At 51.4% G+C, this 14,654-nt stretch overlaps 2 protein-coding genes across 2 annotated transcripts; one reads left to right on the plus strand and one right to left on the minus strand.

Moving 5' to 3' along the window:
* Positions 1-2,202: 2,202 nt before the first annotated feature.
* Positions 2,203-3,127, minus strand: LOC119280849. Its single transcript, XM_037561555.1, has one exon. The coding sequence runs from the start codon at positions 3,008-3,010 to the stop codon at positions 2,348-2,350; it is 663 nt and encodes a 220-aa protein (XP_037417452.1). The 5' UTR covers positions 3,011-3,127; the 3' UTR covers positions 2,203-2,347.
* A 6,809-nt stretch (positions 3,128-9,936) lies between these two features.
* LOC119274837 (protein FAR1-RELATED SEQUENCE 5-like) lies at positions 9,937-13,728 on the plus strand. The gene is made up of 7 exons (XM_037555569.1): positions 9,937-10,086; positions 10,193-10,381; positions 10,809-11,073; positions 11,176-11,866; positions 11,970-12,428; positions 12,573-12,860; positions 12,955-13,728. The coding sequence occupies exons 1-5, from the start codon at positions 10,046-10,048 to the stop codon at positions 12,383-12,385; spliced, it is 1,602 nt and encodes a 533-aa protein (XP_037411466.1). The 5' UTR covers positions 9,937-10,045; the 3' UTR covers positions 12,386-12,428; positions 12,573-12,860; positions 12,955-13,728.
* Positions 13,729-14,654: the final 926 nt, after the last annotated feature.

Genomic DNA, 14,654 nt, shown 5'->3' on the forward strand with positions numbered 1-14,654 from the left:
ATCCACCCCGACTGGTCGCTCTCCCCTTCGCCTTCGCCATCGCCTTCTTCGCCCGCTCCAAAGCCGTCGTCTTCTCCTTCACATTGTTGCCGATGAGGCAGGTACGGAGCAGCGGCGCTGAACAGATAGCAAGCGCAACAGATGAATCTGAAGACGGGGGAAGGGGAAATGAGGGAGCACTGTTCAAAAAAACCCCGTCCGGCGCCTTATATGGAGTCGCTTCCGAGTGGCTGATGGGTAGGCCCGGACAATCCTGTCAAATCCCGCAACAGTCGCGCGAGCGATACGTGGCGAAAAAGGCGGCGCGGAGATCGAGGCGTCTCTGCCTTATCCCGCCCGAGTACCGCGGCCTTCTCCGCTTCGCGCGCTTCCCAAAATTCGGATCCCCCCAAATCCGCTAACAGTAGGGCAACTTGTCAGATGGAAGATTTCTTACGATCCATCGCCCGGAAATCTCCAAGTTCATAAAGTTCACTCGACAGATCTAAGGAATGGATCAAGGCGACTGAAAGAGAAGTTGACGCCATCACTAAACAGTTGTTAATCCAGAATGAGACACACTCGCAGCACAAAAGACAGGTTGGAAAGATTATCAACTCCTTCCTCACTCAAACCTCGATCCATTCGGGGGCTAATGATGAAGTCATGTACCTAGGGTAGGGTCATGGACCTGTCCAAGGTACCCTCCCCAAGGACATCTTTAGAAGAAACTGCCTTCCAGTCGACCTGGAAGGATACCACTCGACGGACTCGAAGACACTCGACTATGAAGACTCACTCGACCACCAGGAGTTCAAGAGCCACTCTGTATCCAAACGGTCTGTAATTAAGTAGTCTTTATGGTCATGATGACACTTTATGTAAGGCGTTACCAGTAACGCCAGGTCTTAATGTATTTTAACCCCTCCGCTACGTGGGCTGGCTGGGGTCCTGGCAGACTCTATATAAGCCACCCCCTCCACTAGCAGAAGGGTTCGTACCCCTGTAACCCATACGCATATAATCCAGTCGACCGCCTCCGGGCTCCGAGACGTAGGGCTGTTACTTCCTCCGAGAAGGGCCTGAACTCGTAAATCCCTTGCGTATACAACTACTCCATAGCTAGGATCTTGCCTCTCCATACCTACCCCCTATTCTACTGTCAGTCTTAATACCACGACAGGTAGTGAAAGACAAGATTTTTTTTGATTTGATTGAGATTTTGGTAAGAATTGATTTCATTGAGTTAATGCATGACGTGGTTTTGGGAAAGTATCAATTTGATTTAGATTATTCCAAGTTACTCTATTTGTATTATTATTTTTTGCACCATCGAGGGAGATTACTAGAAAAATAACAAATAAATCAAAAGAATGAAGGCGTAGGGGTGGGCACTTTTGAACCGAAAACCGAAAAACCGAATCGAACCGAACCATATTAACCGATTTATCTATTAATTCGGTGATTCAATTTTTTGTTCGGTGGGAAATTTTAAGGTTGTTCGGTGTTTGGTTTTTGTTCGGTTTCCAGTGTCCAAAAACCGAATACACCAAAAAACCCGATATGTACGATACCCCATGCAATACCTTGTTTTTGAAAGTGCAGCGGGGGCGCGTCCTCTGGCAAATACTTGTTGGTTGTGGCAGACGTCAGGCCAACCGCTAGATGAGTTTCTAATCTCACAATCTAACTAGTACTCGTAGGAGTATGTATGCATGCCCGACGCTTGGTTATGGAAGTAACTAGCAATTAGTGTATCAATTAGTGCATGAGTTGCTTAGTTTACACGCATCACACATCTTCTTCCGTACATAATACATGTAACGCCCCATGTGATTTTACACTTAGTTATGTTCACTAGTTTGCTTGACCGAATAAAGCAAGGACTGATGTTAAGGTTGCTAGCTCTTGTGATATATACTGATGAGTGCATGTATTTTGGTTTTTTGGTTAACCGAATAAACCGAACCGATATATTATGGTTAATATGGTTCGGTTTCTAAATATTGTGTGATTAATTCGGTTTTCATTTCTTCAAAACCGAAATTATAAAACACCGAATAAACCGAACCGTATTAACCATATAAACCGAACGCCCAGCCCTATGAAGGCGGGTGGGAAGAAAAAAACAAAAGAGAATGTGGACGTGATGCACCAACTCCCCTTTAATAGTAGAAATTTGTCCTCCACCATAATAAAATTTATGGGACAGTGAAAAGCAACTCCACAATGATGTAAGTGCAAAAGCACCCACAAAGTGGGGACAATCTACCAACAATATCGAAACAAAAAAGCGAAATACAGTAACTCTTTTCACTACTGAAAACGACGAAGTAATCAATCAATCAACCAGTCACTCCTAAATTCACTAGCAGTTCTTGTTGGCTGTGACGGGCTTGCACTTGATCCCCTGGAACACGACGGCCGGCGTGCCTGGCGGCGCAAGCTGCAGCACCAGCGGGCATTTGGCCTCGAACTTGCACTTGGTGTAGTGCGCCTGGTACCTGACCTCGCCCGACACCGCCACCTCCACCTTGAACACCCCCGTCGCGTTCCCCGCCTTGAACTCGGCCACGCCGGCGTTGCCGAGGGCGACGTAGCGGCCGTCGTCGCCTGAGACGAGGTGGTACACCTGGGTGTCGTCAGGGGGTTGCGTGAACCCCTCCTCAGCGAGCCTGATCCGCTCGAAGCTCTGGCCGTCGAAGCTGTAGTGCGCCTCGAGGGGCTTGGTGTTCTTGACGCTCATGGCCCAGTTCTTGTTCCGGACGGTGAGCGTGAGCGAGAGGTTGTAGGCGAACGCGGTGGCCGGGGAGACGGCGAGCGCGAGGCGCGTGAGGGAGGCGTCCCTGACGGTGACCTCGGCGTGGCGGATGAAGCCGTAGGCGGCGAGGAGCACGGCCAAGAGGACGGCGCCGGCTAGGACGGCGAGGCAGGCGGCGCAGCAGAGGATGGCCTCGCGCGCGTCGTAGGAGACGCAGGGGCAGCAGCGGTCGCAGAATGCGTCGTAGCAGCCGCACTCGCTGCAGCACATGGCTCGCTCAGCCTGGTTTCTTGAGCTGGCTGGATCTTGTCGGACCGGGACCGGGAGTGGCAGGAGGAGGAAGGAAGCTAGCTACGTGACGTGAGGTAGCAGCAGGTGGGTGGCGGCTTTGGATGAGGGCAGGGAAGGGAACCAGATCCCTGACGGACAGCAGCGGCAAAGCAGCCGGGTGCCCGGGCGGGCATAGCAACGGGACGATGCTAGGCCCACATGTCATAGACATAAAGGTAGGTGCTTTAAGGCACCGAAGCTGCGTCCATAGCAACGAGTGGACGACCATTGTTCGGCCGGCCAACTGGTAAGAGCATCTCCAGCCGCGCCCCTAAAAGGCCCTTGGGGCAAATTTTTAGTGTCGGTGGCCGAAAATCGGTCTAGTCGCGCCTTCGGGATCTCGTTTAGCGCCGGTTTGGGCGAAATTCAGAGCCGGCGATCCCGCCCCGAACCCAAGCGGCCGGGTGTCGCCTCGGCGCGCCAGCAGAAGCGAAAAGCGGCGTGGGGCCGCTCTGTCGGCGACAGGAAGCCCTTTTCCCGTTGATTCCTCCCATTTCCCCCTAGGCTTCCCTCTCTTCTCCATTCCTCCCGCCAAACCCCCGCCTCCTCCCTGCCCTTTCGCCCGCCATGCCGCCGAAGAAGTACGTGATGCCGCACGCCGCGACGGATCCCACAGCCGCCCCCGCCCAGCCGAAGCAAAGGAAGCCGAGGGCGCCGCTGTCCAAGCCCCCCGGCATGAGCAATGCCGAGTGGAAGGCGGATGTGGAGCGCTGGGAGGCCATCACCACCGACAGGCGCAACAGGGCCAAGAAGGCTAGGGAAAAACGGCGCACGCTGCGGCGGCGGCGGAGCATGCGGCCGAACAAGCGAAGGCGGCGCGCGCGGCGATGATGAATCCACCCGGTGGGCACCCGTATGCGGCCTGGAGCCAGCAAAGCGTCGGCTCTCCGGCCGGGTTCTCGTCGTCGCCGCACCCATGGAGCACGCCGTCGCCGGGCTATGCCGATGGGGACGTCAATGGTGGCTTCAACCCCAACATCACCTTCCCCCATGGGCGCCCAGTCCAGCGCACGCCCTCGCCCGCGTTCGTCGGCGTGCAGTACCCGCCGTACATGTACTCGCCGCCGGACTACGCAGCCTCACCGACGCCACCTCTTCGTCGCGGCCTCTACTCGCAAGCCTCATCCTCGTCGCATCTCGGCGACGCCGACGCTACGGAGGCCGACATGGAGGACATCATCGCAGCTGGCTCGGCTGCCGCCGCCGCTTCCCCCGGGTTCACTACCCAGGACGGCTCGATAGACCTCGGCGACATGGACGAGGAGCTCGACTACGGCGAGGAAGAGCCGAAGGAGGAGGAAGAAGAGGAGGAGTAGCCGGCGCCGACGAGGAAAGGCAAGAAGAAGAAGAAGGCGGCCAAGCCCGGAGAGCCACGCATCAAGTGGTCGTCCAAGGAAGAGGAGTGCCTCGCCGAAGCGTGGAAGGTCGTCTGCCTCAACCCGGTCACCGGCACGAAACAGAGCATCGAGACGTATTGGGACCGCATCAAGGCCGAGTTCGACGAGCGGAAGCTCGTCGACCCCTACTTCAAAGGCGTGCACATGAAGCGTGGGTCGAAGGCGATGGCGAACAATTGGAGGCTCATCCAAACGGCGTGCAACAAATGGCATGGGATCGTTGAGGAGGTCGCGGCTCGCCCGGAGAGCGGCACCAGCGTCGAGGATCAAGTATCGCATGCCATCCTTACTGCTGCCTTTCGCCGTGCGCGCGCTCTTTCGCGGTGTGCGAGCCGTGGGCGCGCTAGCGCCGACTAATGTTCTTTTCGTCGGTGCAGCTGCTATGCATGTTCGCCATGTTCCGCGATGACAACGGCGACATAGATTCAAGTACCTCCACGTCTTCAAGTGGATCGACAAGTGCGAGAAACGGGCGGCCGTCCGACGCACCCTCGCCAAGGCCAAAGAGACGTACAAGCCGGACGCGCCGACCGCGGGCGCGGCCGACGGGCGCCCGGACGGCAACAAAGGTGCCAAGAAGGCGAAATACGTCGAGTCGGCTGCCGCGCGCATGCAAGAGTCCATCGAACACTGCCCCGCCGACGCCAAGACCAGGGCCGCCTAGCGAGAAGAGAAAACTGAGGCAAGGAGGGCTGTTTTGATGACGAACAACGCCGTCAAACTCGACTTGCTCCGGACCAACGCCGCTGCGAAACTCAAAGCTCAGACGCCAAGAAGAGGAACAACGACCTCGCCTTCTTGATGGGCGGCGCTGACATGCTCCAGAGCGGCGATGAGAAGCTCAAGGCGTGGTTCTTGACGGAGCGCGGCCTCATCCTGAACCAGATACCGGCGACGCCGACGCCACCGCCCAGCCCGACTGATGATGATGCATCTGCGATGCCCAACCCCACCGACGATGCCTCCGCCGTGCCCAGCAGCACAGAAGCCACGCCGACAAGCCCGGAAGCCGCGCCGTCTCCTCCCAGCCCGCGTACGCCGCCGGAGGTTGAGCTCGACGTTTGATGTACTCCTTTCCGCGCCCTTCCTTTTTTGTACGTTGAACTACTGTGTGTCCTTTTATTTGATCGCCGAACTATGGCACCGAATCGCCAAACTATTGCGATGATCGCCAAATCGCCGAACTATTGCGATGATCGCCGGTTTGTTGTTTTTTTAGCGGGAACAGTGGAGTTTGAATATGGGGCGCCTTGGGGGCGGCACTTGGGGGCGTGGCTGGGGAGAAACGAACCTCAAGGGCCAATCTAGTGCCGGCTTGCCCCCAGGCCGCTCTTTTCGGCGCCCTGGGGGGCCGAACGGCTGGAGATGTCCTAATAGATCACCTGTTTGAAGTTCGGCTAAATTGGACCGCCATACCCCGAACCGTTGAGCTGCTGCACGACATGTTTAACGTTGCACTGCTACGTCTTGAGCTTGCGTTGGTTTTCCTTGAGAACCAAGGTATCAATCCAGTAGAAGGCTCCTCAGAAGTCCCACACACCTACACAAACAAACAAGAACTCGCAACCAACGCAATAAAGGGATTGTCAATCCCTTCAAGGCCACTTGCGAAAGTGAGATCTGATAGAGATAATATGATAAGATAAATATATTTTTGGTATTTTTATGATATAGATTGGAAAAGTAAAGATGCAAATAAAAGTAGATTGAAAGCTTATATGATAAGAGATAGACCCGGGGGCCATAGGTTTCACTAGTGGCTTTTCTCAAGATAGCATAAGTATTACGGTGGATGAACAAATTACTGTCGAGCAATTGATAGAAAAGCGAATAATTATGAGATTATCTAGGCATGATCATGTATATAGGCATCACGTCCGTGACAAGTAGACCGACTCCTGCCTGCATGTACTACTATTACTCCATACATCAACCGTTATCCAGCATGCATCTAGAGTATTAAGTTCATAAAGAATAGAGTAACGCATTAAGAAAGATGACATGATGTAGAGGGATAAACTCATGCAATATGATATAAACCCCATGTTTTTATCCTCAATGGCAACAATACAATACATGCCTTACTGCCCCTGCTGTCACTAGGAAAGGACACCGCAAGATTGAACCCAAAGCTAAGCACTTCTCCCATTGCAAGAAAGATCAATCTAGTATGCCAAACCAAACTGATAATTCGAAGAGACTTGCAAAGATAACTTAATCACACATAAAAGAATTCAGAGGAGATTCAAATATTTCTCATAGATAAACTTGATCATAAATCCACAATTCATCGGATCTCGACAAACACACCGCAAAAAGAGTTACATCGAATAGATCTCCAATAAGATCAAGGAGAACTTTGTATTGAGATTCAAAGAGAGAGAAGAAGCCATCTAGCTAATAACTATGGACCCGAAGGTCTGTGGTAAACTACTCACAACTCATCGGAGAGGCCTTGGAGATGATGTAGAGGCCCTCCGTGGTCGATTCCCCCTCTGGCGGAGCACCGGCGAAGGCTCCAAGATGGGATCTCGCGGATACAGAAGGTTACGGCGGTGGAAATAGTTTTTCGTGGTCGCTTCTAATGTTTTCGGGGTACATGGGTATACATAGGAGGAAGAAGTAGGTCGGTGGACGCTCGAGGGGCCCATGAGGGTGGGGGGCGCGCCGGGCACCCTCATGGCCGCCTCCTTTGTTTCTTGACTTCCACCCCAAGTGCTCTGGATCCGTTTGTTCCAAAAAGATCGCTCCCGAAGGTTTCATTCCGTTTGGACTCCGTTTGATATTCTTTTTCTTCGAAACACTGAAATAGGCAAAAAAAAACAGCAATTCGGGTTGGGCCTCCGGTTAGTAGGTTAGTCCCAAAAATGATATAAAAGTGTAAAGTAAAGCCCATAAACATCGAAAACGGGTAATATAATAGCATGGAACAATAAAAAAATTATAGATACGTTGGAGACGTATCATGCACCTACACGCTTGGGCCGCATCCTCTCTCCATTCCTCTCTCACTCGCTACGGCCTAGGGTTAGAGCAACTCCAATGGAACAAACCATTCGGCCCGCTCATGCCTCTTTGAGTCGCCGCGGACAAAAACGTCGGCCCAACGCACTAACCCAAACTCAAAATGTGCCCACTTCGTTTCTGGGGCGAAGCATTTCGGGCCCAAATTTAGGCCCGAAATGCGTCACCGCGGAAACGAAGCGGACGCGCCACGCGTCCCCTTGGTGTCCGTCGCGGTCCCACATGTCGGCCGCTCAACAACCATCCGCGGTAATATTTAACGCCAGCACCTACCTTGGGCCCGCCTGGCAGTGTGGAAGGGTTGTGTGCTCATCCTTTTTAATGGAAGTGTGTGTCGGGGCTGTCTCATCCACTTCAATCTCCTCGCCCACATCTAGCCACGCTTGCTCCCTCGCCGATGACCAAAAAACCCTAGCCAGCCAGCCACCAACCATGGGCTTCTTCGGCGGGAAGGGGAAGGGGAGATTCAGCGCCGGCGCGAGCTCTTCCCACGCACTTCCTCCTCCGCCGGTTAGACGCGTCTCGCCACCGCGGGACTGGGAGCTGCTGTACATACCAGTCCACCAGGCGTGGTGGCACTGGTAGTACCGCCGGCCCCTGCAGTATCTGGATGTCAACCTGGCACACGGCTAGCATCTGGACCCGCACCGGATCCTCATTCCAGCGGTGCCGCACTCGGCACGGGCGCACGCCAAGGAGGTTCGCCAGCGTCGCGAGCTCCTTACGTCGGAGCAGCGTGTGATGCATGCCTACGCGCCAGACTCCCATAACTGGGAGTGCTGCTTTGCGCCGGAGCACGAGGAGGAGCGCCGTCGCGGCATCCACGTCAACCACGACGTTCCCCCACCGCCGCCAGAGTTTTTGCCAGAGGATGAGGAGGCGGAGCCGGCGTACCAAGCCACCCTCGAGGAGGCCCTGGAGCACGCGCTGGAGGCGAGCCGGCTCGAGGTGGACGCCCATTGGGATGGGATGGACCACGCCCTCGCCTTGTCATCAGCGGGGGACTCCGTCCATAATCCGTTGTTCATCCCGCCGCCGCCGCCCTTCGTCGAGCCCAAGGCCGAGCCAGAGCCGGAGCTCGAGCCCACGCCCACCCGGATGCGGTCGCTGCTGCCGTCGCCCACTTGACCCGAGGAGTCCTACTTGTGGATCGACGAGCTCCGCAAGTGGGTGAGCACGCATCCCGTCCACTATGCTAGAGGAGGAGGCGGCCCACCTTGAGTGCTAGAAAGTGCATTGGCTCTCCGAGGAGGAGGCCTACGGCGAGCGGCAGATGCGCAGGAGCAGGAGCTGCGCCGCGACGAGGAGGCACTGCACCTTGAGGAGGAGTTGGAGGAGCGCGCACCCCTCGCCGCAATGCTGCCGTCGCAGCAGACATCGGAGGAGGCCGCCCTGGTGGCCTATCAAGCCGCGTTTGGGTAGGCTGGGCCGCCTCCCGTCTCCATCGACCTCCCCGGCGGCGACGACGGCGGTAAGGGCAAGGGCAAGGTTGACGCCTAGGGCAGCGTGCGACCGGAGTTTTTTTATTGTTTAATTATGTTTAAGTGGACTTTGCCTGACGGATGACCGGCCATTTATGTTTATTTATGTTTTATTAAGTTTATTTCGGCCACGTGTTTATCATTTACATTTTTTTTCTTTGAATGCGGGCAAATATGAGTATGATTTCCATTAGGTGCACCAACCACCCAAATCAAAAAGCAGACCTGTCGAATGGGGAATCAATCTGGAGGCCTTTTTCCAGCGATATGCTGGAGGGAGAATCAATCTCCGAAGCCATCTTGTTGCAACCACCATGACCATACCTGAGTAGTTTTCCTTTGGAGACTATAGGTCCATAGCAGTAGCTAGATGACATCCTCTCTCCCTTGTGATTCAATACAAAGTTCTTGTGAGATGCCTCACATGATTGGGATCAATCTGATGTAACTTGTGTTATGTTTTGGGGATATGATGAATTTTCACTTTACGATCAGATTTATTCATGAATTATTTTGAATCTCTTATGGTTTCTTTGTTGCATATTTAATAGTAACATATGTTTTCTGATCTATGTGTTGTTTTTTGGCCAGGTTTGATGCTTAGATCTTCAGAGAGAGTTGTGTATAATAGTAGGTTCAATCTTACACTGTTCTATCCCAGTGATAGAAAAGGACCAAACATGTCGAAGCGACTTTTCGGTGGACGGCGCCTCGTGTGGACTTAATCATGGCCGTCGAACCATTCCTGGGGATTGGCAAACGTCACTTCGCTGTCTCCCCAATGTCCGTTCCCTAGTAATAGGTAGTAGGTTCATAGGCGTATCGGTGTGGAACAAATGTTTCGCTGATGTGGAGCTGGACTCGCGGAGTGCGCGGGCTGGTACCGGTGCAGCTGCGTTTGGTCCAGTTGCAGGCTAGTTTCGAGTCGAGGCGCAGGTCATGTTGGCCCACATCACGTGGCCAGCTATCCCCTTTTCAAAGCACTGGCCGTCAGGGCCCAGACCCACCGCCTCCTGCTGCTCCTTTCTCCAGTTCGTCTTCCTCCTCCGGATCGAGACCTTGGAGGCTGCTCCATGGACCTGTCCATTGAAACGGAGGGCGATTCAGAACAGAGGTAATTCAAATGCCACTTAGCAGAGCTACGAGATTAGATCTGGTTGCTTGGCCGATGTAGTCACCATTTGTCCATGAAATTTCTTGATTTGATTTTTTCCGCGCAGGCTTAGCCGCGGGCGTGCGGGCCCTGCTGGTGCTGCCCGGCCTGTAGAGTCCCAGGCTTCTATCAGCGTCGCCGAGGCTGACATTCGCCGTGCAGGGGACCTCCGTAGCGGTGGCGGAGATGCCGGATTTCTTGGCGAGGACCCGCTCTTGCAAGTTTGTTCGGAGGCCACGAGTGGATGGACACGCAGGTAATCGCTCGTAAAACTGATTTCTTTTTTCTCCTGGTCATATAGGAAAAAACGATTTCATTAGCATCTAGCTATATGTTATGTAGTAATTTAGTACAGGTCTGTACTAGATTTCGATTGTGTGTCTGACTGATTACACTAAATTTCTGAAATTACTTGGATTATCTGCGTGCGGACTGTTGGGTAGTGTTCGTGTTCTTTGAATTTGCATATCCTGTTTGTGGCTAGTTTAACTAAAAATTCAAGAGGTATCCGACTACGATGTTAGGAGAAGATTTTTCTACCTGCAGCCCTGCTTTGTCGTCGTTGCCTTTGTATAAAATTGGAAATCAAGGAGGCAATCATTGTCATATCAGTGTAATCTGTCGCAAAATCCATTTATTTTCTTTTTATGCGAATTACTGAAATTGTCTTTCAAACATAACAGGGTAAGGATCAGAAAGGCCCCAGCTGAGCGCGAGCTCAACCCTAACCGGAAAAGTGCGCTTGAATTATCCATGCGGGCGTTCATATTGAAAAGGGATGGCAATGTTGTCAACCCAGCTGTCGGGACTTCCTTTGATTCATTGGATGAAGCCTATCAATTCTACAATTTGTATTTGTGGGAGCTTGGATTCGGTATAAGGTATTCAAAAAGCAGGCTAAATGTGGAGCGGGTGAAGTGCATGCAGGAGATAGTCTGTGGATGTGCAGTGCGTCTTGTTTTTCATTTTGTGCATCACTGTTTTGGGCAAAAAAAATGTCTATAGTAACATATGTTGAAGGCTAACAAATTATGTTATGTGCATCGGCAGGGTAAACCAGAGAGGGAGAATACAAGATCAACACGGTGCGGCTGTGCTGCCCGGATCAGGCTGCTTCGGTCGGACGACAATGGATGGTATATTTCAGAGCACCGGGAGGCACACAACCACTCTTTGTCAAGCACTTGTGGTGAGAAAATGCATTGGCCGTCGCACAGGCTCATTGACCGGTATACAAAGGATCTTGTTAGGCAGCTAAGAGAGAACAATGTCAGTCTTGGAAAGGTTTTTAGCATAGTTGGTAGTTTTTTTGGATCAGTTGATAATGTGCCATTTACAAAGCGGTCACTGAAGACGCTGTGTTGCAAGTTGAACAAGGAGCAGTCTGATTCAGATGCCCGGAAAACAATGGACATACTTGCGGAGATGAAGGCAAACGATCCAGATTTCAACTATAGTGTCCAGGTTGATGACGAGAGCAGGATTAAAACACTTATGTGGGTTAACGGGCGTAGTGTGGACCAGTATAGGTGTTTTGGAGATGTTGTAACGTTTGATACCACATACAGGAAAAACCTATATGACATGACATTCGGTCTGTTCGTAGGAGTGAACAATCACTTCCAGAGCATAATTTTCGGAGGTGTCATGCTGAGGGATGAGAAGGAGGACACATTCAAGTGGGTTTTCCGTGAATTCATTAGGATGGTTGGGGGTAAACACCCGCAAACAATTTTAACAGGTACGGCTAGATTAGGCGTCCATGTTAATCTGTCATTTTTCTAGAACAAGTGCTTCTCATGTTGTAAGCTCCTGATGGAACTAATTTACTTATCTGGTTGCAGACCAGGCGAGATCAATGGAATTGGCTATAGAAACAGAGATGCCCAATACAACGCATAGGTGGTGTAAATGGCATGTGCTGAAGAAAGCAAAGGAATCAATGGGGGTTTTGTGGAGCAAGAAAACTGATTTTAAAAGTGAATTTCATAAGCTGGTTCATCACATGGTCACGGAACAAGAGTTCGAGGATGGATGGTCTGCAATGCTTGATAAATATTCACTGAGGAAGCACCCGTACCTTACTCAAATTTATGAGGTGCGGCATAAGTGGGCAAAGCCGTATTTCAGAGGTGTTTTTTGCGCCAAGATGACTAGCACTCAATGGAGCGAAAGTGCCAATCACATGCTTAAAAGTTATGTCCCCCCCGGGCTGTCCAATGCATCTGTTCCTAAAACAGTACGAGAAGCTCCAGTTTGACAGAGACTCTGAAGAGAGCTTCCAGGAGAAACGAACTACACTAGTATGTTCTGAGAAAACAGTCTGCCGTTCGCTTTAATATTTAGGAAACCAGTCTCCATATACATGTTCTTGCTTGGTAGATGTATTAGATGAAGTGTACAATGATGCCTGATCTGTTCATTTTTTGTGATTTGATATGTTTTAGAGTGGTGTTTTGCTGCGAGTAAATCTTCCAATTGAGAGGCATGCTAGCAAGATATACACAAGGGCGATGTTTGAGCAATTTGGAGATGCTTTGTACAAGGCAGGGGCCTATGAACTGGATGTTGTTGTCCCGAAAAAGATATACATTCTTACTCACGTTGATGCTCTTACAAGAGAGAAATGGAGCAAAGTACAGTTCAAGGTTGAAGTCGATGATGATCAGAGTTTCTTTAACTGTGAATGTGGGATTTTCGAGCACTCTGGAATGGTTTGCTGCCATTCGTTGAAAGTAAGTAAAAACATTTACCTATGATACTACACATCGTCATCCGCCATGCAAAAAAAGTTGTGTTAGTTTGTGGTCTCATTTGCTGTGGTGGCAGGTTATGATTGAGCTCAAATTGAGCAAGATCCCAGATAAACACATACTGAAACGCTGGACTAGGGATGCCCGCGATATATTGCCGGAGCACCTTGTTCGATACCAGAAGGACAGAGGTCCGCATGGTTTTGATACTTACAGGCACAACGCCATGTACATGAAGGCCCTTGAATGTGTTAGACTGGGTGATAGCAATGTGAAGTGCTATGATGTTTTGATGGCCATGATGAAGGAGGTTTACACAACTCTTCTCCCCCTAAGCCATGACAAGGATGGTATGGGACTCGAAGAGTGTGAGGCTTTGGAGCAGAGAGCCAAAGATGGTACCCATGGTGACAAAAATGTTGATGCATGTATTAATAGTGTTGACGGGGATGCATTGTCAAACTGTTCTGGGATTGCCCCTGCAAAAGAGATGTGCCAGCCTGGGAGGCCAACCACTAGCAGAGACAAGGCTCCGTATGAAGATAAACTGAAGAGGTCAAGGTTTTGTGCGATATGCCGAGTGAAGGGGCACAAGAGCACAACATGTCCGGAAAGGGGAGATATTCCGAAAGCTCCAAGGAAGATGCCTAAGTGTGGGAAATGTGGAGTGCTCGGACATCGGCGAAACTCTTGCCGAAAGCGGGCAGAACCCTTTGTGCCTAATTTCCTGTAGATTCTGTCTTGAGCACTTTTGTTTCGTGTTTGTTTTTGTAGCTTGGGTAGAAATGTATTTTTGATATCCAGGCTTACAATGAGTTCAAGCGTGCTAATGGATTATGCTTAACTGCCATATTTGTGGACTGATTCGGGGTGGGAAACTAGCAAACAATTTGTGAATCATTCCAAATGACATTTGCACGGCAATTGGGCCGCGGTCTGATCGAAAAAATGGGCCTTGGGGGAGGCAGAGATCTCTGGGTAGGACCCTTTTTTTTCATTGCTATGAGACACAGGGGCGGATGTGTCGATGGCACTCCGCGCGTGCTCGACTATTTAGAGGCGTGGGAGAACTCATGCGATCGTGTGCTGATCCATGCCCAGCAATTTGATTAGACAACTCGCAGCTTCGTGACTTTTCATGAGGCATGGCCGGTGAGGTCCTTGGAACAGACTGACGAGCAGGCGCAGATGTGCTTGCACCTACCCACCGTATGGCCAGCTCGTTGGCGCAGTGGCCGAGTTCTGTGTGTTGTCCACTCCCGGGAAAAAAGGATTGCATTTTTGATAAAGTAGATTTGGTTTGACTGCAAACACGGCTGGGGTGTTTGTTTCATCTACATGCTAATTCTATGGTCTTGCAAAAAAACTGCTTTAGCAGAAACATTGTCAGGCTGTACGGTGTGTGCGACCAGTGCCCGGCCGTCAGATTAGCTAGTTTTCCACGGTTGATATTTATTGGTCAACCTGTTTGTCAAGAAAGCATGTGTTGTGCTAATTGTTGACACAGCGAAAAGGAACACTGGACAAAGATGTGCAGCGGGCGGCGCGGTTGTCTCCTGTTGAGGCAAAGCACTGTGCTAGCGAGGTTGCCCATGTGTTCTAGGACATGGACATGTCACAGTGTAGGTTCACTGCCCAAAAACTTTATAATCGCGATGATGGCGTGCTTAGCGTGGGATGGGGGTGTACTGGGCGTGACAAGAAGTGTTTCGCAGACAAAGATGGAGAACACATGGGCGAGTAAATGCATATGTACTGTAATCTCTGCCAAGTTTC

Source organism: Triticum dicoccoides, chromosome 3B (genome assembly GCF_002162155.2).
Source record: "Triticum dicoccoides isolate Atlit2015 ecotype Zavitan chromosome 3B, WEW_v2.0, whole genome shotgun sequence".
NCBI classification, from domain to species: domain Eukaryota; kingdom Viridiplantae; phylum Streptophyta; class Magnoliopsida; order Poales; family Poaceae; genus Triticum; species Triticum dicoccoides.